The sequence below is a fragment of the Odontesthes bonariensis genome, chromosome 5 (genome assembly GCF_027942865.1).
Source record: "Odontesthes bonariensis isolate fOdoBon6 chromosome 5, fOdoBon6.hap1, whole genome shotgun sequence".
NCBI lineage: Eukaryota > Metazoa > Chordata > Actinopteri > Atheriniformes > Atherinopsidae > Odontesthes > Odontesthes bonariensis.
The window spans coordinates 1,398,907-1,418,067 of NC_134510.1; the positions used below are offsets into that span (position 1 = coordinate 1,398,907).

At 45.6% G+C, this 19,161-nt stretch overlaps 1 protein-coding gene across 5 annotated transcripts in view; it reads right to left on the minus strand.

Moving 5' to 3' along the window:
• Window positions 1-19,161, minus strand: part of LOC142379606 (glutamate receptor ionotropic, kainate 2) — a 422,159-nt gene that overhangs the window by 160,505 nt on the left and 242,493 nt on the right. For all 5 annotated transcript variants that reach the window (XM_075464651.1, XM_075464654.1, XM_075464652.1 and 2 more), the window contains 3 exons: window positions 16,112-16,255; window positions 14,856-14,963; window positions 6,946-7,059 (listed from right to left, as the gene is read on the minus strand). In XM_075464651.1, coding sequence (XP_075320766.1) covers window positions 6,946-7,059; window positions 14,856-14,963; window positions 16,112-16,255 — 366 coding nt within the window. The remainder of the gene's footprint in view (window positions 1-6,945; window positions 7,060-14,855; window positions 14,964-16,111; window positions 16,256-19,161) is intronic.

A 19,161-nucleotide genomic window follows, 5' to 3' on the forward strand; every position in this document is an offset into this window, starting at 1 on the left:
AGATATATATATATTTATTAGTGGTGGGCCGTTATCGGCGTTAACGTGCTGCGATAATTTGAGAGTCTTATCGGGCGATATAAAAAATATCGCCGTTAATCTATTCTCAAAGTTGGGTTGGGAACTGGGTCAAAATAGGTAAGCAAACTGTGATGACTTTTACCTTGATATTTTAGCTCGGGTGTAGGCCGATGTACTTTGTCTGCCGTTAGGTGTGATGAAAACAGAAGAACGCCACTTTGCAGAAGCCTGTGCTAGGCAGTTTATGGAGGTCGCTATCTGTGGGGGATAGTTGACAAAATCTGCTCTGTTGGAACAGACAGCGCTCCTAATATGGTGGCCGCAGGGAGGATACTGCCCTTCGAGCATCTGCCGTGTGTTGCACATGTTGTACAGAGAGCGATTGTAATGTCACTGCGAGAAGGGGGTTTGATGCTGCACTTGCCAAGTGTCGACAAATGGTGGGACATTTCAAACACAGTCCGGCCAGCGCAGACGAGCTGAAAGTCCAGCAAACCTCCCTTGGGCAAGTTCAGGAGCCGCTCGTGCAAGATGTTCCAACACGGTGGAATTCCACCCTCGAGATGATCAAGCGCGTGAGGCGCAACAGAGACGCACTGCACACAAGCAACAGCAGCACCATCTGGCCCTCCCAACAAGTGCTGAATATGAGAAGTTGGCGAAGCTAGAGAAACTGCTGGAGCCATGCATGTAAATAAGCTGGTCTGCCTGCTGCGTGTACACCAAGAGCGACCTCGCTGGAGAAGCTTCGCTTGAGAATTTGCTTTGGTAGCTCGTGACGTCACATTTAGACTGTTAAATTCTTAAAGGCCCCGCGGCTGTGCAGCACCCCCGCGAGAAAAAAACATGAGGAAAGAGAGGGCAGGGACACGAATAAACGTGTTATTTACAATTTGTTATTCAAGATATACATCACGTTACAAATGATGTAAAACTACATTAGGTACACCTGAGAAGAGCAGGAATAGCAGAGGCAGCTGTGAAAGAGAAACTAAATCCGAAATAAAACTTAATTGCAGTGAGAAAGGTATGCGTGGGGTTACTACACTATTGTATTGAAGCACTCGACACGGCAATTGCAACACTCTCAGGATTAAACGACTATTGTTTGGATAGGAACCAAAGTTTACACGTCTGTTTCCGCGAACCCCGCGGATTGCTGGACCCCTGAATGAGCCATTTTAATCGAGATTAATCTAGATTAATTTCAAGATTTCAGTGAGATTAATCTAGATTAAAAAAATTGATCTATGCCCACCACTTATACATATATATATATATATGTGATAGGCAGAAGGCTGGACCCTCTCAGTGCTGTGGTGGAGCAACAGATGAGGAGGAAATTAGATTCTGTTTTGGAGAATAATAAACATCCTCTCCACAGCATCCTGCAGGACAGAGGAGCAGCTGCAGTGAGAGGCTGCAGGACTGAGAGCTTCAGGAGGTCCTTTGTCCCCACAGCCAGAAGGCTTTTTAACAGGGACTGCTGAGTTCTTCTCACATTTAGTCATTTATTTATCTATTCATTTATTTATTATTATTTTTGTTTTAATATAATCATTGTAAATATTTTAATTACCTACATGACAATTTGAATGAATAAAGTATTTTTCAATTCATTTTTATTTATATAACGCCAAATTACAACAAATGTCATCTCAAGGCACTTAGATAATAAAGTCCAATTCAAGCCAATTGGAATTCAATTCATTGTAATCATAATTATTTTCAAAATAATCCAATTCATTCATACAGAGCCAATTCAAAAACTATTTCCTAGCTAAGGAAACCAACAGATTGCACTGAAACTTGTCTTCATTCCAATCTCCCGTCCTGAGCGTGCCTGAGGCGACTGTGGAGAGAAACGATTCCCTTTTAACAGGAAGAAACCTCTGGCAATTATTCTATTTTTCTCTCTCTCTCTCTCTCTATTTATGTGTATATATATATAGATACACATACATGTGTGTGTATATATACACATACTGCCTGTGCAAAAAAAGTCAAACACTATAATATTTTGTTGGACTGCCTTTAGCTCTGTTTATGGTGCGCATTCGCTGTGGCATAATTTCAGTAAGCTCTGCAATGTCACAACATTTATTTCCGTTCAAAGTTGCATAAATATTTTTCACCAAGATCTTGTAGGGATGGGAGAGTGGGACCGCTGCACAAAGTCTTCTCCAGCACATCCCAAAGATTCTCAGTGGGGTTAAGGTCTGGATTCTGTGGGGGACAATCCACGTGTGAAAATGGTGCCTCATGCTCCCTGAACCACTCTTTCACGATTTGAGCCCGATGAATCGAGGCATTGTCATCTTGTAATATGCCATGCCATTCAGTTTTTAAAAATGCGTTGGACAGTTTTTAACCCATTTTAAGTAGTTTCAGCAGTCTCCTTAGATGTTTTCTTTGCTTGATGCATCTCAATAATTGACCCTTCTGAAACATATTAACATTTCCACGGCCACAGGATGTGTCTTCTGACACGGTTGTTTAAGAAATGAGAAGCTGCTCACCGCATCAGTTAGGGTTAAATAACTTGTTGCCAGCTGAAACATAATCATCCATTCATAATTATCCAAGGGGGGGCTCTTATCTATTTGCTTAATGAAGCCCAGGTGGTGACCTTTTTTTTTTTTTTTTTTGGACATGCAGTGTGAAGAAAACATTTTTTTAAAAACTACACACAAATCTACCAGAGGCCCGGGAGCTTGAGGGTTCTATGCAGTGTCTTATCAGTCCAAAGAACTGTACTCTTCAGAACAGAGATCTCTGATGTCATTTCCGAGATCTGCTGGAGCCATTCTCCCAGTTTGGGGGTCACGGCCCAAAGAGCCCTGATTACCACTGGTACCACCTCTGCCTTCAATTTCCCTGTCTTTTTAACTTCCTCCTTCAGCACTTGGTACTTTTCAAGTTTCTCGTGCTCCTCCATATTGATGTTCCTTTCACTTTGAATTGCTACATCTATCACTTCTGCCTTCTTCTGTAGTTTGTCGACCACTACAATGTCTGGTTGGTTATGATACAAATACGAATACCTTTATTAGTCCCGCAGTGGGGAAATTTTGATGTTGCAGCAGTAGCAATAGATAAAAATAAAAAATACCAAAATAGTAAAGGAATTAAAATAATAGTATAAACACTATAAACAGTAAACAATATAAGATATATCTACAAAAGTGTATATATATATATATATATACTGCTGGTTGTAAAGTCTGACAGATGCAGGAGGGTAGGACCTGCGATAGCGCTCCTTCACACACTTCGGGTGAAGCGGTCTGTCGCTGAAGGAGCTCTCCAGAGCTGTTACAGTCTCTCTCCCACCACCTCCACTGAGTCGAGGGGGCATCCCAGGACAGAGCTGGCCTTCTTGATCAGTTCATCAAGTCTCTTCCTCTCAGCCGTCGAGATGCTGCTCCCCCCAGCAGACCACTCCATAAAAGATGCCACCACAGTGTCATAGAAGGTCTTCAGGAGAGCCCCCTACACTCCAAAGACCTCAGTCTCCTGAGCATATAAAGTCAGCTCTGGCCTTTCTTGTAGAGAGCAGTTGTGTTGTGAGTCCAGTCCAGTTTATTGTTCAAATGAAATCCAAGGTACTATAAGATGTCACCATCTCGATGTCCGTTCCCAGGATGTTCACTGGCTTCGGGGGGCAGAGTGATTGCCTACGGAAACCAACCACCAGCTCTTTAGTTTTCCCCTTGTTGATCTGGAGGCGGTTCCGCTGGCACCAGTCCACAAAGTCCTGCGTAAGTTCTCTGTACTCCTTGTCATCCTCATTAGTGATGAGGCCAACGATTGCAGAGTCATCGGAGAACTTCTGCAGGTGGCAAGTGGTGGTGTTGTAGTAAAAGTCTGCAGTATAAAGGGTGAAGAGGAACGGAGCCAGGACCGTTCCCTGTGGGGCCCCTGTACTGCAGACGGCTACATCGGACACACAGGGTCCTCACATACTGTGGACGTTCGGTAAGGTAATTCAAAATCCAGTATGTGAGATGGTGGTCCACCTGGTGTTCTCCAGCTTGTCCCTCAGAAGTGCAGTTGTATGGTGTTGAAAGCACTGGAGAAATCAAAGAACATGATCCTCACAGAACTTCCAGGTTTCTCCAGGTGAGAAAGAGCTCGATGTTGGAGGAAGATCACAGCGTTATCCACCTCCAAACTTCATGTGGCCTCAAGATTGGCTCAAGAACAGTGCGTAAAGAGCTTCATGGAATGGGTTTCCATGGCAACTGTATCCAAGCCATACATCATTAAGTGCAATGCAAAGCGTCGGATGCAGCAGTGTAAAGCACGCCGCCACTGGACTATGGAGCAGTGGAGACGCCTTCTCTGGAGTAATGAATCACGCTTCTCCATCTACCATCTGATGGAGAAGCTGGGTTTGGCGGTTGCCAGGGGAACGGTACGTGTCTGACTGCATTGTGCCAAGTGTAAAGTTTGGTGGGGGGATTATGGTGTGGGGTTGTTCTTCAGGAGCTGGGCTTGGCCCTTAGTTCCAGTGAAAGGAACTCTGAATGCTTCAGCATACCAAGAGATTTTGGACCATTTCATGCTCCCAGCTCTGTGGAAACAGTTTGGGGATGGTCCCTTCTTCTTTTTTTTTCCCCACTGTCTGCATATATATCAATGGTTGGTACCAAGATCTGGCAATACATTTTTTTTCTTATATATGAAATTTAATCTTGCAATTTTTCTTGTTCATAGGTGTAAGTGATGGTGAGTGTGTCCTTCAGCAGCCTTCTTTGACTATCTATTAAAAAAACCTTGTATTAGTCGGAGAGGACTAAAATCGCCAGCAATAGAGCCAGCCAGGGCATGAGACCCCCCCAACCCCAGGGACAACAGGAAAAAGAACCAGCTCAGAATCCAGAAAAGGTACCAGCCTGGACATCCTGAGTAAATCAGCGGCCCCGCGGGTATGGTACGGAGGGAAGCCCCCGGGACACAGGTTAAAAGGGGGTACACACACCAACCTCCGTGGGGATCCAGTTGGTAAAAATCCTGGCGGGGCTTGGTTAAAAAAGCACCAGTGGGTTGGAGGGTCCCAGGCAAAACCCCTCCCACCCAGCAGGCCGGGGCAGTTTTCTTTGGCTGCTTCGACCAAATTGGAATCCTCCACAGTGGTAAAGTCAACTGGCAATTTGGGAGTAAAGCGCTTTGGGATACTCTACAACTGAATGGATGAGTAGAATCCCTAGAAAGTGCTCTTAAAAAAAAAGGCAGCTCATGCAAAATACTGGATGATTTTTCAGGAGGAAAAGCTTGAAATCATGACATCTTTGGAATGAGTCTGTTATGTCTGAGAGCTGTTTTAGCCTCGTGTAACTGGTTTAACATATAGCTCCATTACAATTTGATTTGGCTATAAATAGACATTAAAAGCTGCAGTATTTGAATTGCACTTTGTTGGCCCAAAGTGGCAGTGATAAATAACAATAGTTCTTTAGACTTCATTACTTAGATATGATAAAATTATATTTATGTTTAGCAACTCAGACATGGTGTTTATTTTAATTGTAAAACTCAGACATTGATTATGAGCTTTCTGCTCCTTTCAAATTCATTCAAGACAAACCTCTACAATAACAGCAATACAATAACATGAAAAAATCTCAGAAGTGACTATCATTCCACATTCTGACTCTAATGCCGATTTTGGGGGTAAGGATGGGAATCGGGAACCGGCTCCCAGTAGTTCCATTCTGTGGACTCATTAATCCACCTGCCTAACGATCCCATTTATAGCTTCTGCTAACGTCTGACGCGTTTGCGCGTTGACGCCATGTACACGCTTCGTATTTGGGCTCAGAATGTTTCCAACCAGGCAGAAGCACTCCAAAGTTATATTTCACCAAAAGCACAATACTAGGGCGAGTTGCAACACGTGCAGAGTTTGATCACATCAAAGGGGGAAATACCTCCAACATGCTGAAACATTTGACCACACAGCATGTAGTTACTTTGCACGAATGTAAAGTATTTGACGCGCTGTGAGAGAGCCGTGTAACGGAAAACTTCCACATCCTGTCGATTGTATAAAATAATAATAATTTACCTCTTATATTAACATGTAGTTGACGAGGACTGCAACAGCGAGGCAGGATCAGAGGCAGGCTCCCACATACCTGTAGCTACCCCTTTCATCGAGGCAGGGGAAAATCAAATGACAGAGGCCAAAATAGATAAAATTTTGGTGCATACTTGAAATTAAAGTGTTACTGCAACCAAAGCCATTTGTACTTTATATAACTGGATGAGAACCGATAAGGAACCAAATCGATAAGCGATACCGATAATGGAACCGGAATTGCTAAATTTTTAATAATTCTCATCCCTATTTGGGGGTCTGCAAACTACACAGCTGATCTCAGAAAAAGTGGCGTGGCTGAGATTTCTCCATTTAGAAAGATTTGTAACAACAACTAGCACCTCTCACTTGAGTATTTATCTGCAAAAGGCAAACTGCATTTAATCTTAAATGTGAAGGCTTCCATGCCCCTATACATTGACATTGAGGCTTCATTATATGTTGTCAGGAAACCCTGAAAGCAACTGCTACTCCAGGAAAAATATACACACTACTAAAATAATATTATGGAATAGTTACATGAATGATACTGTCCGTAGTTTATACAAGTACGCATTATTGCTGTAGTTGGCACATAATGATATTTGGCTTGTTCAGGGGTTACCCTGCCTCTCATCCAGTGGCAATAGAGATAGGCTCCAGGTCCCCCATGACCCTGAATAGCATTATGTGGGAATAGAAAATGGATGGACAGATGAATGGATGTATGGAAAGCCTGCAAATAAGCTGAAAGAAACATTTGAAAGACACATGAATATTGGTGGACAGACTCCAGCAAAAACTCACAAAACAAATTAATACATTTTCTAGATATGAAATACCAGTATGGTGGAGACAATCAGGGAGCGATTTGACAATGAATCAGAGACGTTTGTTGTCTTCCCCTTCTGGTTGTCTGTCATATTCAAGCCACTTGGTGGGTCCCAGGTACCAATCTGTAAAACAAAAAAGACTTTGTTCCAACAAATAGTACATCGCTGAGATTATATCATATCATTCAGTTACTCCGAGCATTTGAATTCTTTTAGAAACTAACAATAGGCTTTGCTTTGCAGTGGTTTTATCAAAGGAAATATCTAGTGTGCTTCATCAAAGGTGTAATACTTCTGAGCAATTTCTCACTGAAACTTAATCATTGTTAACGGGGTAAACAGCTCAGCATTGTTCAGTGTTATGTTGTAGTTACACTCCATAATGTTTGAGACAAAGTCACATTTTTCTTTGAGTTACCCCTCTGCTTCTCAGTGTGAAATTCGAAATCAAACAATTCAGACGTGATTAAAGTGCACATTTCAGATTTTCATTTTCATACATTTCAGTGTACTTTTTATACATAGTCCCCCTCATTTCAGGGCACCATAATGTTTGGGACAATTGGGTTTCCAGGTGTTTGTGATTTCTCAGGTATGTGATTCATTAGTGCAGGGATAACATACTTGTTTTTACAATTTGGAGTCTGTAGTTGCCATTGTTTAACAGGAGGGGAGAAGCTATGCCAATGAAAGTCAATGAATTATGAGGCTGAAAAACAAGAATAAAACCAATAGAGTTATCGGTCAAACCTTAGCATTACCAAAATCAACTGTCTGGACTTCCATTAGGAAGAAAGGATGCACTGGTGAGTTCTGTAAATGCAAAGGGACTAGTAGGCCAAGAAAGACCTCTACTGCTGATGACAGAATCCTCTTCACTGAGGTGAAGAAAAATCCCTCAAAGGCCCGTCCAACAGATCAGAAACAGTGTTCAGGAGGCAGGTGAGTCTCTGTCAGAGACTAATATCCACAGAAGACTTCATGAACACAAACAGAGGCTATGCTGCAAGATGCAAACCACCAGTTAGACACAAAAACGGTACCAAAAGTACTTAAAGAAGCCTGTAGAATTCTAGAAAAAGGCGATATTAACAGACAAAACCAAGGCCAACTTGTATTAGAGTGATGGAGAGAAGAAAGTGTGGCGACGAATAGGAAGTGCCCAAGACCCAAAGCATACCAGCTCCTTCGTTAAACATGGTGGTGGGGGTATTATGGCTTGGGCATGTATGGCTGCCACAGGTAGTGGCCTACTTATCTTTATTGATGAGGTAACAGTTGATTGCAGTTGCACAACATCTGATCTGCTCAAGTTCCAGTAAAAACTCCAAACTCATTGGACAGAGCTTCATCCTGCAACAAAATAAAGATCCTAAACATCCTGCTGAGGCAGCAGCAGAGTTTCTCCGAGAATGGCTGAACCAGTCACCTGATTTAAATCCAAGTGAGCATATTTTGTATATGCTGAAGAAGAAACTTAAAGGGACAAGCTCCTGGCACAAGCAGGAGTTGAAGGTGGCAACAGTAGAGGCTTGGCAGAACATCACCAGCCAAGATTCTCACCTCATGACGTCGATCAATTGTCTGACTTAAGTTTAAAGTGGACTCTTCAGCTCGACAACCAGATCAGGTCTATTGTTAAATCGAGCCTTTTCCAGGTGAGGCAGCCGGACAAAATGAAGCCAATCCTTCCGAGGCAGCTTTTTCAGACAGTAATCCACACCTTTGTTACTACGCGGCTGGACTACTGTAGCGCGCTCTGTGTGGGGGTTAGTGCGGGCTCCATTGCCCGTCTTCAGATGGTTCAAAATGCTGCTCCACGTCTTTTAACTGGCACATGGAAATATGAGCACATTTCCCCCACTTTAGCCTCCCTCCACTGGCTGCCCGTTCACTCCAGGATCCATTTTAAAATGATTTGAATTGTTTTTTTAATCCCTCAGTGGCCTTGCCCCGCCCTCCCGCTCTGAGCTTCTTGCCCCATATGCCCCCTCCCGCTCTCTCAGGTCAGCTGAGCAGCTGCTTGTTGTGCCAACAACTACAGGAAGCTCAGAGGGAATTGTGCTTTCGCAGTCGCAGCTCCAAAACTTTGGAACAATCTGCCTCTGCACATCAGACAGGCCTCTTCTCCGTCTGTTTTTAAATCCCTTCTTAAAACACAGATTTTTTTTTAATGTGAGACGTTGTCTTTTATTTTATTTACTCTATTTTTATTCATATTCTTTTTTTAATTATTTTATGAAATTTTTTATTGCAATTTCTTGTGAACCTTTTATTTAGTGTGTCTTTATTCATGGTGGACAGCACTTTGGTCCATTGGATGGTATTATGAGGGCACTGTATGTGTCTATACAGTTCAAAAGTCTATTGTAATTTGGTCTCTTTTTAACTTTGTATTTATCTATGCAGAGTAAAGCCTATATATATTCCTTAGAGTTCCCCATCTTTCCATTTTGGTTACAGACAAAAAAAAAATGCTTGGCATCCTTGAGGCACAGTGAACAGCAATGTGAACCCTCAACTCTGTCAAGGGGGCTTCCAAATCGAGCAGTGATCAGTGTTCGAGATCATCTACGATCTGTATCGGCCCCATGGCCTTTAAAAGGGTGGGAGAGGGCTGAAAGGAGGAGGGGGTGGGTTGGTGAGAGGCACATGCTGGAGAAGCAAAGATGAAGAAGACAGCGAGGGTATCACATTATACCTTCTCATGTCATATCTCAGCTCTCCCTGGAGTCTCCACAGTCAGACTTCTCCAGCAGCACAGGGGGCGCCTGCTCTTCAGCCAACCCCCCCATCCTCAGCTCCACTACGCTCAAACCCAAACCAGCCACAAACTCTTCAGGGCACATCTGATGCCCTGTGTGGGCGCCTGAGATAGGCTTTGTAATTGCAAATCAACTCTTTAATTCAGGCTTCATGAGGCTGGAGCGCTTCTGAAGAGGTTTTTATTAATGTGGTAAATTATTCATGAAGGTGCAGGCACACACAGTGCACAGACCAGAGGTCAAGAGCTGCTGAGAGGCATGCACCAGTGAGAATACTGGAGTGTGAAGTATTTGCAGTTGCGTGCAAGAATATTTGTATCAGTAGTGTTAGCAGCTTCTACTCCTGCTGATAATCTCATGAATCCTTAATGGAGTGCTGCACACTGGAGATATGCCATTCTGTGAGGAGGAGTTGCTCTTATCCGTGTGAGAACACAAACAGCTGAGATGCATGTGCCATGATATCAATGCACTCATTTAACGTGAGTTCCGTGCTGAGCTGAGGGAGCCCAATGATCCTAGCTTTTAAAACATGATGAACTGCTTTGTAACCTAAATTCATCTCAGCCGCTGTTTGCTGGTACATTGTTTGCCAAAGTTTGTGACAGAGACTATGTTTTTCCTTTTTAGGAGTGAGGCGCTAAAGAGGACACTTAACAAGTGTCAATATGCCCACCATTTTAACTTAAGGTGACCAGATGTCTGAACAGGCAAATTTCACAGGAATATGTGGGTTGAATATTATTGCTTTGAATTGTATTGGGTGGTGGGGCCACACAATGTGTCAAAATTACAGGTTAGATTTATGACCGAATGTAGGAGGTAAAAAAGAATTCCTCACAGTGAAAATGGACTCCACCTCTCCTTTGAAACGCATGTAAAACAGGCTCTGCAAGATATCCTTCCATCAGCTATGGAACAACGGCAGACACCCTCCCAGATGCTGAACAGTTGGTCCGCACCTTGGTCTCCTCCGGACTGGACTGCTGCAGTGGACTGCTCATTGGATCCCTACCAACAGAGACTCTGGCACATCCAAACTCAATGGGGTCCTGATCAGAGTGCGGAAATATGAATCTATCGCACCAATTCTTCACTCCCTTTACTGGCTTCCTGTCAGGATTGAATTCAAGGTCTCCCTGCTCAGCCATCAGTGCTTCACCTCCCGACCTGATATAACTGCTTCCTCTACAATCCCCAACAGGTTCCCTCTGCCCCAGCATCCCTAACTGCCCAACAGGTTCCCTCTGCCCCAGCATCCCTAACTGCCCAACAGGTTCCCTCTGCCCCAGCATCCCCTCTGCCCCAGCATCCCTAACTGCCCAACAGGTTCCCTCTGCCCCAGCATCCCTAACTGCCCAACAGGTTCCCTCTGCCCCAGCATCCCTAACTGCCCAACAGGTTCCCTCTGCCCCAGCATCCCTAACTGCCCAACAGGTTCCCTCTGCCCCAGCATCCCCTCTGCCCCAGCATCCCCTCTGCTCCAGCATCCCTAACTGCCCAACAGGTTCCCTCTGCCCCAGCATCCCTAACTGCCCAACAGGTTCCCTCTGCCCCAGCATCCCCTCTGCCCCAGCATCCCCTCTGCCCCAGCATCCCTAACTGCCCAACAGGTTCCCTCTGCCCCAGCATCCCTAACTGCCCAACAGGTTCCCTCTGCCCCAGCATCCCCTCTGCCCCAGCATCCCCTCTGCCCCAGCATCCCCTCTGCCCCAGCATCCCTAACTGCCCAACAGGTTCCCTCTGCCCCAGCATCCCTAACTGCCCAACAGGTTCCCTCTGCCCCAGCATCCCTAACTGCCCAACAGGTTCCCTCTGCCCCAGCATCCCTAACTGCCCAACAGGTTCCCTCTGCCCCAGCATCCCTAACTGCCCAAAGGGTTCCCTCTGCCCCAGCATCCCTAAGTGCCCAACAGGTTCCCTCTGCCCCATCATCTCTAACTGCCCAACAGGTTCCCTCTGCCCCAGCATCCCTAACTGCCCAACAGGTTCCCTCTGCCCCAGCATCCCTAACTGGCCAACAGGTTCCCTCTGCCCCAGCATCCCTAACTGCCCAACAGGTTCCCTCTGCTCCAGCATCCCTAACTGCCCAACAGGTTCCCTCTGCTCCAGCATCCCTAACTGCCCAACAGGTTCCCTCTGCTCCAGCATCCCTAACTGCCCAACAGGTTCCCTCTGCTCCAGCATCCCTAACTGCCCAACAGGTTCCCTCTGCTCCAGCATCCCTAACTGCCCAACAGGTTCCCTCTGCCCCAGCATCCCCTCTGCTCCAGCATCCCTAACTGCCCAACAGGTTCCCTCTGCTCCAGCATCCCTAACTGCCCAACAGGTTCCCTCTGCTCCAGCATCCCTAACTGCCCAACAGGTTCCCTCTGCCCCAGCATCCCCTCTGCTCCAGCATCCCTAACTGCCCAACAGGTTCCCTCTGCTCCAGCATCCCTAACTGCCCAACAGGTTCCCTCTGCCCCAGCATCCCTAACTGCCCAACAGGTTCCCTCTGCCCCAGCATCCCTAACTGCCCAACAGGTTCCCTCTGCCCCAGCATCCCTAACTGCCCAACAGGTTCCCTCTGCCCCAGCATCCCTAACTGCCCAACAGGTTCCCTCTGCCCCTGCATCCCTAACTGCCCAACAGGTTCCCTCTGCCCCAGCATCCCTAACTGCCCAACAGGTTCCCTCTGCCCCAGCATCCCTAACTGCCCAACAGGTTCCCTCTGCTCCAGCATCCCTAACTGCCCAACAGGTTCCCTCTGCCCCAGCATCCCTAACTGCCCAACAGGTTCCCTATGCCCCAGCATCCCTGACTGCCCAACAGGTTCCCTATGCCCCAGCATCCCTGACTGCCCAACAGGTTCGCTCTGCCCCAGCATCCCTGACTGCCCAACAGGTTCCCTCTGCCCCAGCATCCCTGACTGCCCAACAGGTTCCCTCTGCCCCAGCATCCCTAACTGCCCAACAGGTTCCCTCTGCCCCAGCATCCCTAACTGCCCAACAGGTTCCCTCTGCTCCAGCATCCCTAACTGCCCAACAGGTTCCCTCTGCTCCAGCATCCCTAACTGCCCAACAGGTTCCCTCTGCTCCAGCATCCCTAACTGCCCAACAGGTTCCCTCTGCTCCAGCATCCCTAACTGCCCAACAGGTTCCCTCTGCTCCAGCATCCCTAACTGCCCAACAGGTTCCCTCTGCCCCAGCATCCCCTCTGCTCCAGCATCCCTAACTGCCCAACAGGTTCCCTCTGCTCCAGCATCCCTAACTGCCCAACAGGTTCCCTCTGCTCCAGCATCCCTAACTGCCCAACAGGTTCCCTCTGCCCCAGCATCCCCTCTGCTCCAGCATCCCTAACTGCCCAACAGGTTCCCTCTGCTCCAGCATCCCTAACTGCCCAACAGGTTCCCTCTACCCCAGCATCCCTAACTGCCCAACAGGTTCCCTCTGCCCCAGCATCCCTAACTGCCCAACAGGTTCCCTCTGCCCCAGCATCCCTAACTGCCCAACAGGTTCCCTCTGCCCCAGCATCCCTAACTGCCCAACAGGTTCCCTCTGCCCCTGCATCCCTAACTGCCCAACAGGTTCCCTCTGCCCCAGCATCCCTAACTGCCCAACAGGTTCCCTCTGCTCCAGCATCCCTAACTGCCCAACAGGTTCCCTCTGCCCCAGCATCCCTAACTGCCCAACAGGTTCCCTATGCCCCAGCATCCCTAACTGCCCAACAGGTTCCCTATGCCCCAGCATCCCTGACTGCCCAACAGGTTCGCTCTGCCCCAGCATCCCTGACTGCCCAACAGGTTCCCTCTGCCCCAGCATCCCTGACTGCCCAACAGGTTCCCTCTGCCCCAGCATCCCTAACTGCCCAACAGGTTCCCTCTGCCCCAGCATCCCTGACTGCCCAACAGGTTCCCTCTGCCCCAGCATCCCTGACTGCCCAACAGGTTCCCTCTGCCCCAGCATCCCTGACTGCCCAACAGGTTCCCTCTGCTCCAGCATCCCTAACTGCCCAACAGGTTCCCTCTGCTCCAGCATCCCTAACTGCCCAACAGGTTCCCTCTGCTCCAGCATCCCTAACTGCCCAACAGGTTCCCTCTGCTCCAGCATCCCTAACTGCCCAACAGGTTCCCTCTGCTCCAGCATCCCTAACTTTTTTTTGATGTAAAGTGCACTATATATAAAATGTATTATTATCTTCAAATACTGTATGTTCTATAATCAGTGCATATTGTGTTTTTATCAGATAAATAAGACTTCTTTTTAGCGTTATTATGATCTGTCTCCAGTATACACATCCAACTTGTATTTCTGTTCTACTTGTCAAAATACAGAATTGCTGACATTTTCTTTCTTCATTTTCATTTTCATCATTTGAATTTGACATTTGAGCCGTCTCAGTGGATCAGTGAACCGCTGTAACACCAGGAGGATGTCCTGAATTCCAACCCGAGTCACCTCATCCTTTACTCGTGTAACGTAGTTTCTGCTTTGAACTTTCAAAGTTGCATCACAAATGTCCAAGCAACACTCTGAAACACAAACCTTCCTGCATTTAGCCTATAATCATTGAATCTCTGAAATACTGCTGTTGGTTTGCAAAGCAATTCAAAATTCTAGTTCTAGTTCAAGTTTTGAAATATTAGAGACCTCCAGGCTGCTGCTGCTGTATATAATCTTAAAAGAGGGTTTTAATGACTAAATAATTGCCATTATTTGAATTCAGCCAATGAAGTCCTTTGAGCAACTTAACTTGTTTTACAAGGTGGATTGGATCTCAAGAGACAGTCCCTTGAAATATTAAAAGATTCCACATACAAAAGGCTGCAGAATTTAGGCACATCCTCTAGGACTAACTATCATTATTCTTCACTTCAACATAACCAAATCATTATGATAATAATTATTATTCCCCCCTTTGCCAACAAGGTACCGTTTGGCAAGTCTTAATAATTAATAAGATGGCTGATACTGCTTAGATTCTTCAGCAGAACACCAGCTGACTGCCTTCATCCAAGTGCATCCACTCAGGCCAAGCAAGTCATTTACAATGACAGAGGATAAGGCCATACATTTGGGACTTGTGTACACACTGTGGATGTTGATCCTTTATGAGTCACATCTGGATTGCTTAAATAAAGAGCACAACACACACACATCAATGGCACACAACCTTTTCAAGGCCCTCCTCCTTCAGACTGATGACATCCAGGTCAAAGTCTGTTCTCAGGCCATTTGTCCTGTTGAAAGAGATTCTCCCAGTCAGACCGTCCCAGTGAGCCTACAGACAGAAGGAAATCATGTTAAACAGAAACTGAAGGATCCTATTTTACAGATATTTAGGGCTGTGGTAGAATATATTTTGGCATAAAAGTAGCACGCAGCATAGAACTTTTGCTTCAGAATGACAAATCATCGCAGTGCATATCTGACAGGAAGTCAAGGACTTCAGGGCCTATCTTTAGCTCAGTGAGTGGTAGCCAAAGATAACTCATTGTCTGAATACCTTTTATACCAGTGCTGTTTACAGATTGGAGGATTTGCTACCACAGTAGAGAGTATTAGAATTGCTAATACTTAGTGGGGAGCATTCATTTCAACATGCAGGTCAGGTCGAAATCTTAAAGAAATCAGAAATGCTTATATTGTCTCTCCGCTCCTTTTCACACATGAAATGTCTATGACAGAAGTTGAGATTTAGCTTCCCATGGGCCATTAAACATTCAATCAAATAATTTGGACTCTCAATAGCAGCTTAAGTCCCAGAAGAGTTCTCTTGAACAGACTTCTATATTTCTGTGAGCCACTGTTCAATACTAACCCAATCAAAATGGGAAATAGCAATGGAAACTTAAAGGAGTTGATTTGTCTCCATAATCAGGAATTTTACTGTTTTTTGCGCTACTGGACACAAACATGAATGCATAGAGGAAAGCATGGTCACAAGCTGCTTCATATTAAACAGCGCAGACGTCCACAGAGGTTGGGCGTCCGATGGGTTGGACGACAGAGTTACACACATGACTGCCAAATGGAAGAGCCCAGATCACACCCTACTCTGAGCAGCGTTTTCTTTGCATCAGGTCGCTGTTTCTTTGCTGTTGCCACACACCATTTAGCTATGGTTAGACTTTAAAACTGACGAGAACATTTAGATTATATTGTGCTTTTGCTTCTGCATGCGTGCTATAAATCAGTGGGCAGACACAGGATGGCTGCCCACCTTCAGGGAGTATGTAGGCTTTGTACACACACAGGCACAAATGATTTCCTTCTAAAGAAATACTCAGAAACCTTCTTTTCATGGATCCTGTCATATCCTCAGTCTTATTTCTATTCACTCTGCTCAGCGCACGTGCTGTCTGTGTGAGGGTGCTGCGCACGCTGGTGAATAAGACAGAAGCGAAGGGGAAGTAGACAAGCAGCTACCTCTTTGATGAGGGCCATGAAGCGGTTACCGAAGCGCCAGGGCTTGTGTCGGTTGCACTGTAATGAGCTGACAGTGATCTGCTGAGACTGCTGCACAGCCACGGCCACCACGTGCACGGCATCGTACATGAGCGCGGCGTCCGTCTGCAAGCCAAGACAGAGGAGGAGAAACACAACGTCATTAATATGGAAGGCATGCAGCACATGGCACATCAGCACTGCCAGGCAGCATTCTATTCATAGTCTGAGAAATATGGGTTCCACGGTGGCAGAATCATGGCTTAAATGAAAAGGCAGACCACTGGAGATGAACCTTTCATGTTCCGGACAAAGCCACAAAGATTTCCGGATGTTTTCTGGATGTTTGATGCCCTGATGTTTCAGTGTGTTCTTCAGGTGGATGAATGTTGTGTCTGACTGACTGAGGTCAGTTTACCATGAGTCATTTTCACCAGCCGACCCCTTTTATCAGGAAACCTCTCTTCCTAAATTTGTCTATCATTATTTTAGGGTATGTACACTTTGTATGCTCGTATTATTCCATCCAAAACTCAATCAGTAAATATTGATAGTAAAAATGCTAATACTGTAATACATATGCAGTTTTAATTTTGAAGCAGTTTATTCTGAAAAGCCTTCCAGAAACACAAAGCAATGTATTGACTTATTTTACAGCACATTTATTTTTAAATGAATATGCTGTATGAAATATGTTAGAGGTAGCACTACGTTTGATGGAGTTACACTCATTATGCAACAATGTCAGTGATGAAAGCAATGACGGCTTCTCTCCACGTCAGTTCAGCGATGGTGGTAACAGTTATGGGATATAGCTAAAGTAGAATATTCAAGCAGAATACATAAACAACAGGCTCTCATGTGCAACTTGATGTGCTCAGACAAACGCTTCCCAGGCTGTGAGCTGCTAGAATTTCCTGCCGTAATCCCTGTTGGTGAATTTCTGGAAGAAAGTTTTGACAGTAAACAGCGGGTCCAAACTGTTGTTGCTGAAGCTATCCGAGAAGTGTCAATCATTCACGCTTCACAAAGGAAGTCAATAACTCTGCACTTCCTCAAAGAAAGAAAAGGAAAAAATCAAATTAATGTTTGTCTTGCTTGATTGAAAAGCAATCAGAACAGCCTCCACAGTTGCTGCATGTAAATTGTCCCCCCGGGTGTTTGGCAGAGCGCTGTCCTCTCAGGGAAGGAGAAACCAGAAACCAGGAGCCAAAGCTGCCTCCAACCTGTCACTTCTTCCCGTTTGAGCCGTGATTGTGCACCACAGGCTGCGGCTTCAGGTGCTAGAATAGATGCACGTGCGCGTGCATGTTTGTGGGGGTGTTCATGTAACTGTGCCACGCAAAGCTACGTTGATGATGTCCCAAGATGTCTCAAAGCAATCATCATCATCCATGAGCGTGCCCAGTGGGAAGTGGAGCTGGCTTCTGTGTGAGACTGGAGTGGAAGGCATCCTGAATCTGTGTCAGAAGGTGTCCAAGCAAAGGGAATGTGAATCATTGTTGTGTGGGTGGAAGCTAGTGAGCCTGTAGTTTGGGGGGTTTGATCAATATGCAGTATTTTCTTTTAAGATTAAGGTGTCAGTGACAAGACAGATATGATCAATTCAGAGTGAATTCATTGTTGTTCTAAAACAAATCAATGACACACAGAATCAGTCATGTTACAGCTAAAGTGTCAAACATGTAAAGATTTTAGTGGACTGACTACACAGGAAGCTTGTAACAACAGAGAGACATAAACTTTGTGAGGGCTCTTATACAGATTTCAGTCTACGGTTCATGAATAAGTGTCTAAGTCCTTTTCCCATTTTGGAGACAGCCAATTTAAACTCACAAGGACTTCATGTAAAGGGCCAGTATTTTGATTGCTGGACAGAAGCTGTTTCAGTATCTTTTGTGGAAGTGTTTTCTCTCTCCCAGTGTGACAAGCTGTCCAAAGCTAGCTCTCTTTGCTAACCCTGAGCGTAGCTTTTCCACATTAGTTGCTGTCATTTCTGCCTGCAGCTTTCACTGTTCTTACAGTCTGTCAGCCTATCATCGCACCCTGAGCACAGGGCAATGGTGCCACAGCTTCCATTTTGATTTATCAGCACGTAAACATCCTATATCTCCATATGTGTTTGTATGTGATGACATTCCCATGTCGCTAGTCTTTACTAAACCACAAACACTCTAAGAGAGTTGGACAGGATGGTTAAAGGCCCTAAACCAGGGCAGGTGATGAGCCAGTGCCACTGTTTTCTAATTGTTATTGTACTGTTCTAATTCTCCCCCACTTGTGATTTTTTTATTTTGACTTTTCTACTGCGTTCTTACCCATGATTGGTTCGTGTTAGGTGTTAAAAGCAAAGCATTTGCTTTGGATAGAATGGCAGCACATGGTTGTGCTGACGCACCAGTAGCCAGTGAACTACAGCCCAGGGCAATGTTACCGTGGATTTACAACCATAGAATGTGATACTACTATGTTTTGGACAAATGGAAAAATGTCTGTCTGTTTGGGCTGTTTATTTTCAAAGTGACAGAAACATACAGTAGGCTGCCACCTGAACTGCTGTAACACAAAAGTAGGGTAAGAAAACAGAGTCCATCCAGAAAGCCCGAGTGTTAGAAGGAATCCTTCAAACAGTTTCAAATGAAATCAGCAGTAATAGTTTACTTATAATGCACTTATTCAACATTTGAAAATGACAAATGTTTTCGGTTCAGGCTTTGTGAAGCCCGCCTCATGTTTTAGCCACAGCAGATTAGTTCCATCAATGCTCTCATTATGAGTGGTGAGGGCAGCCTTTGATATCAGCCTTTACAAACTGAGTGGGAAGCAGTTTAGTGTGGTGGTCCGTCTTCCTCTTAGCACTGAGGGTAGGAGCTGCAGCTCTGGGATGTTCACACTGCCATCTCTTCTTTCTGCAGTAAAGCACACAGGCTTCCAGGGACCTGATGGGAGCAGTGTGACACAGCTGGATACTGGGAACAGAAAGTCAGCAGGATCAGAGGGGAACTCCAGCCATACTTACAGATCACCTCAGC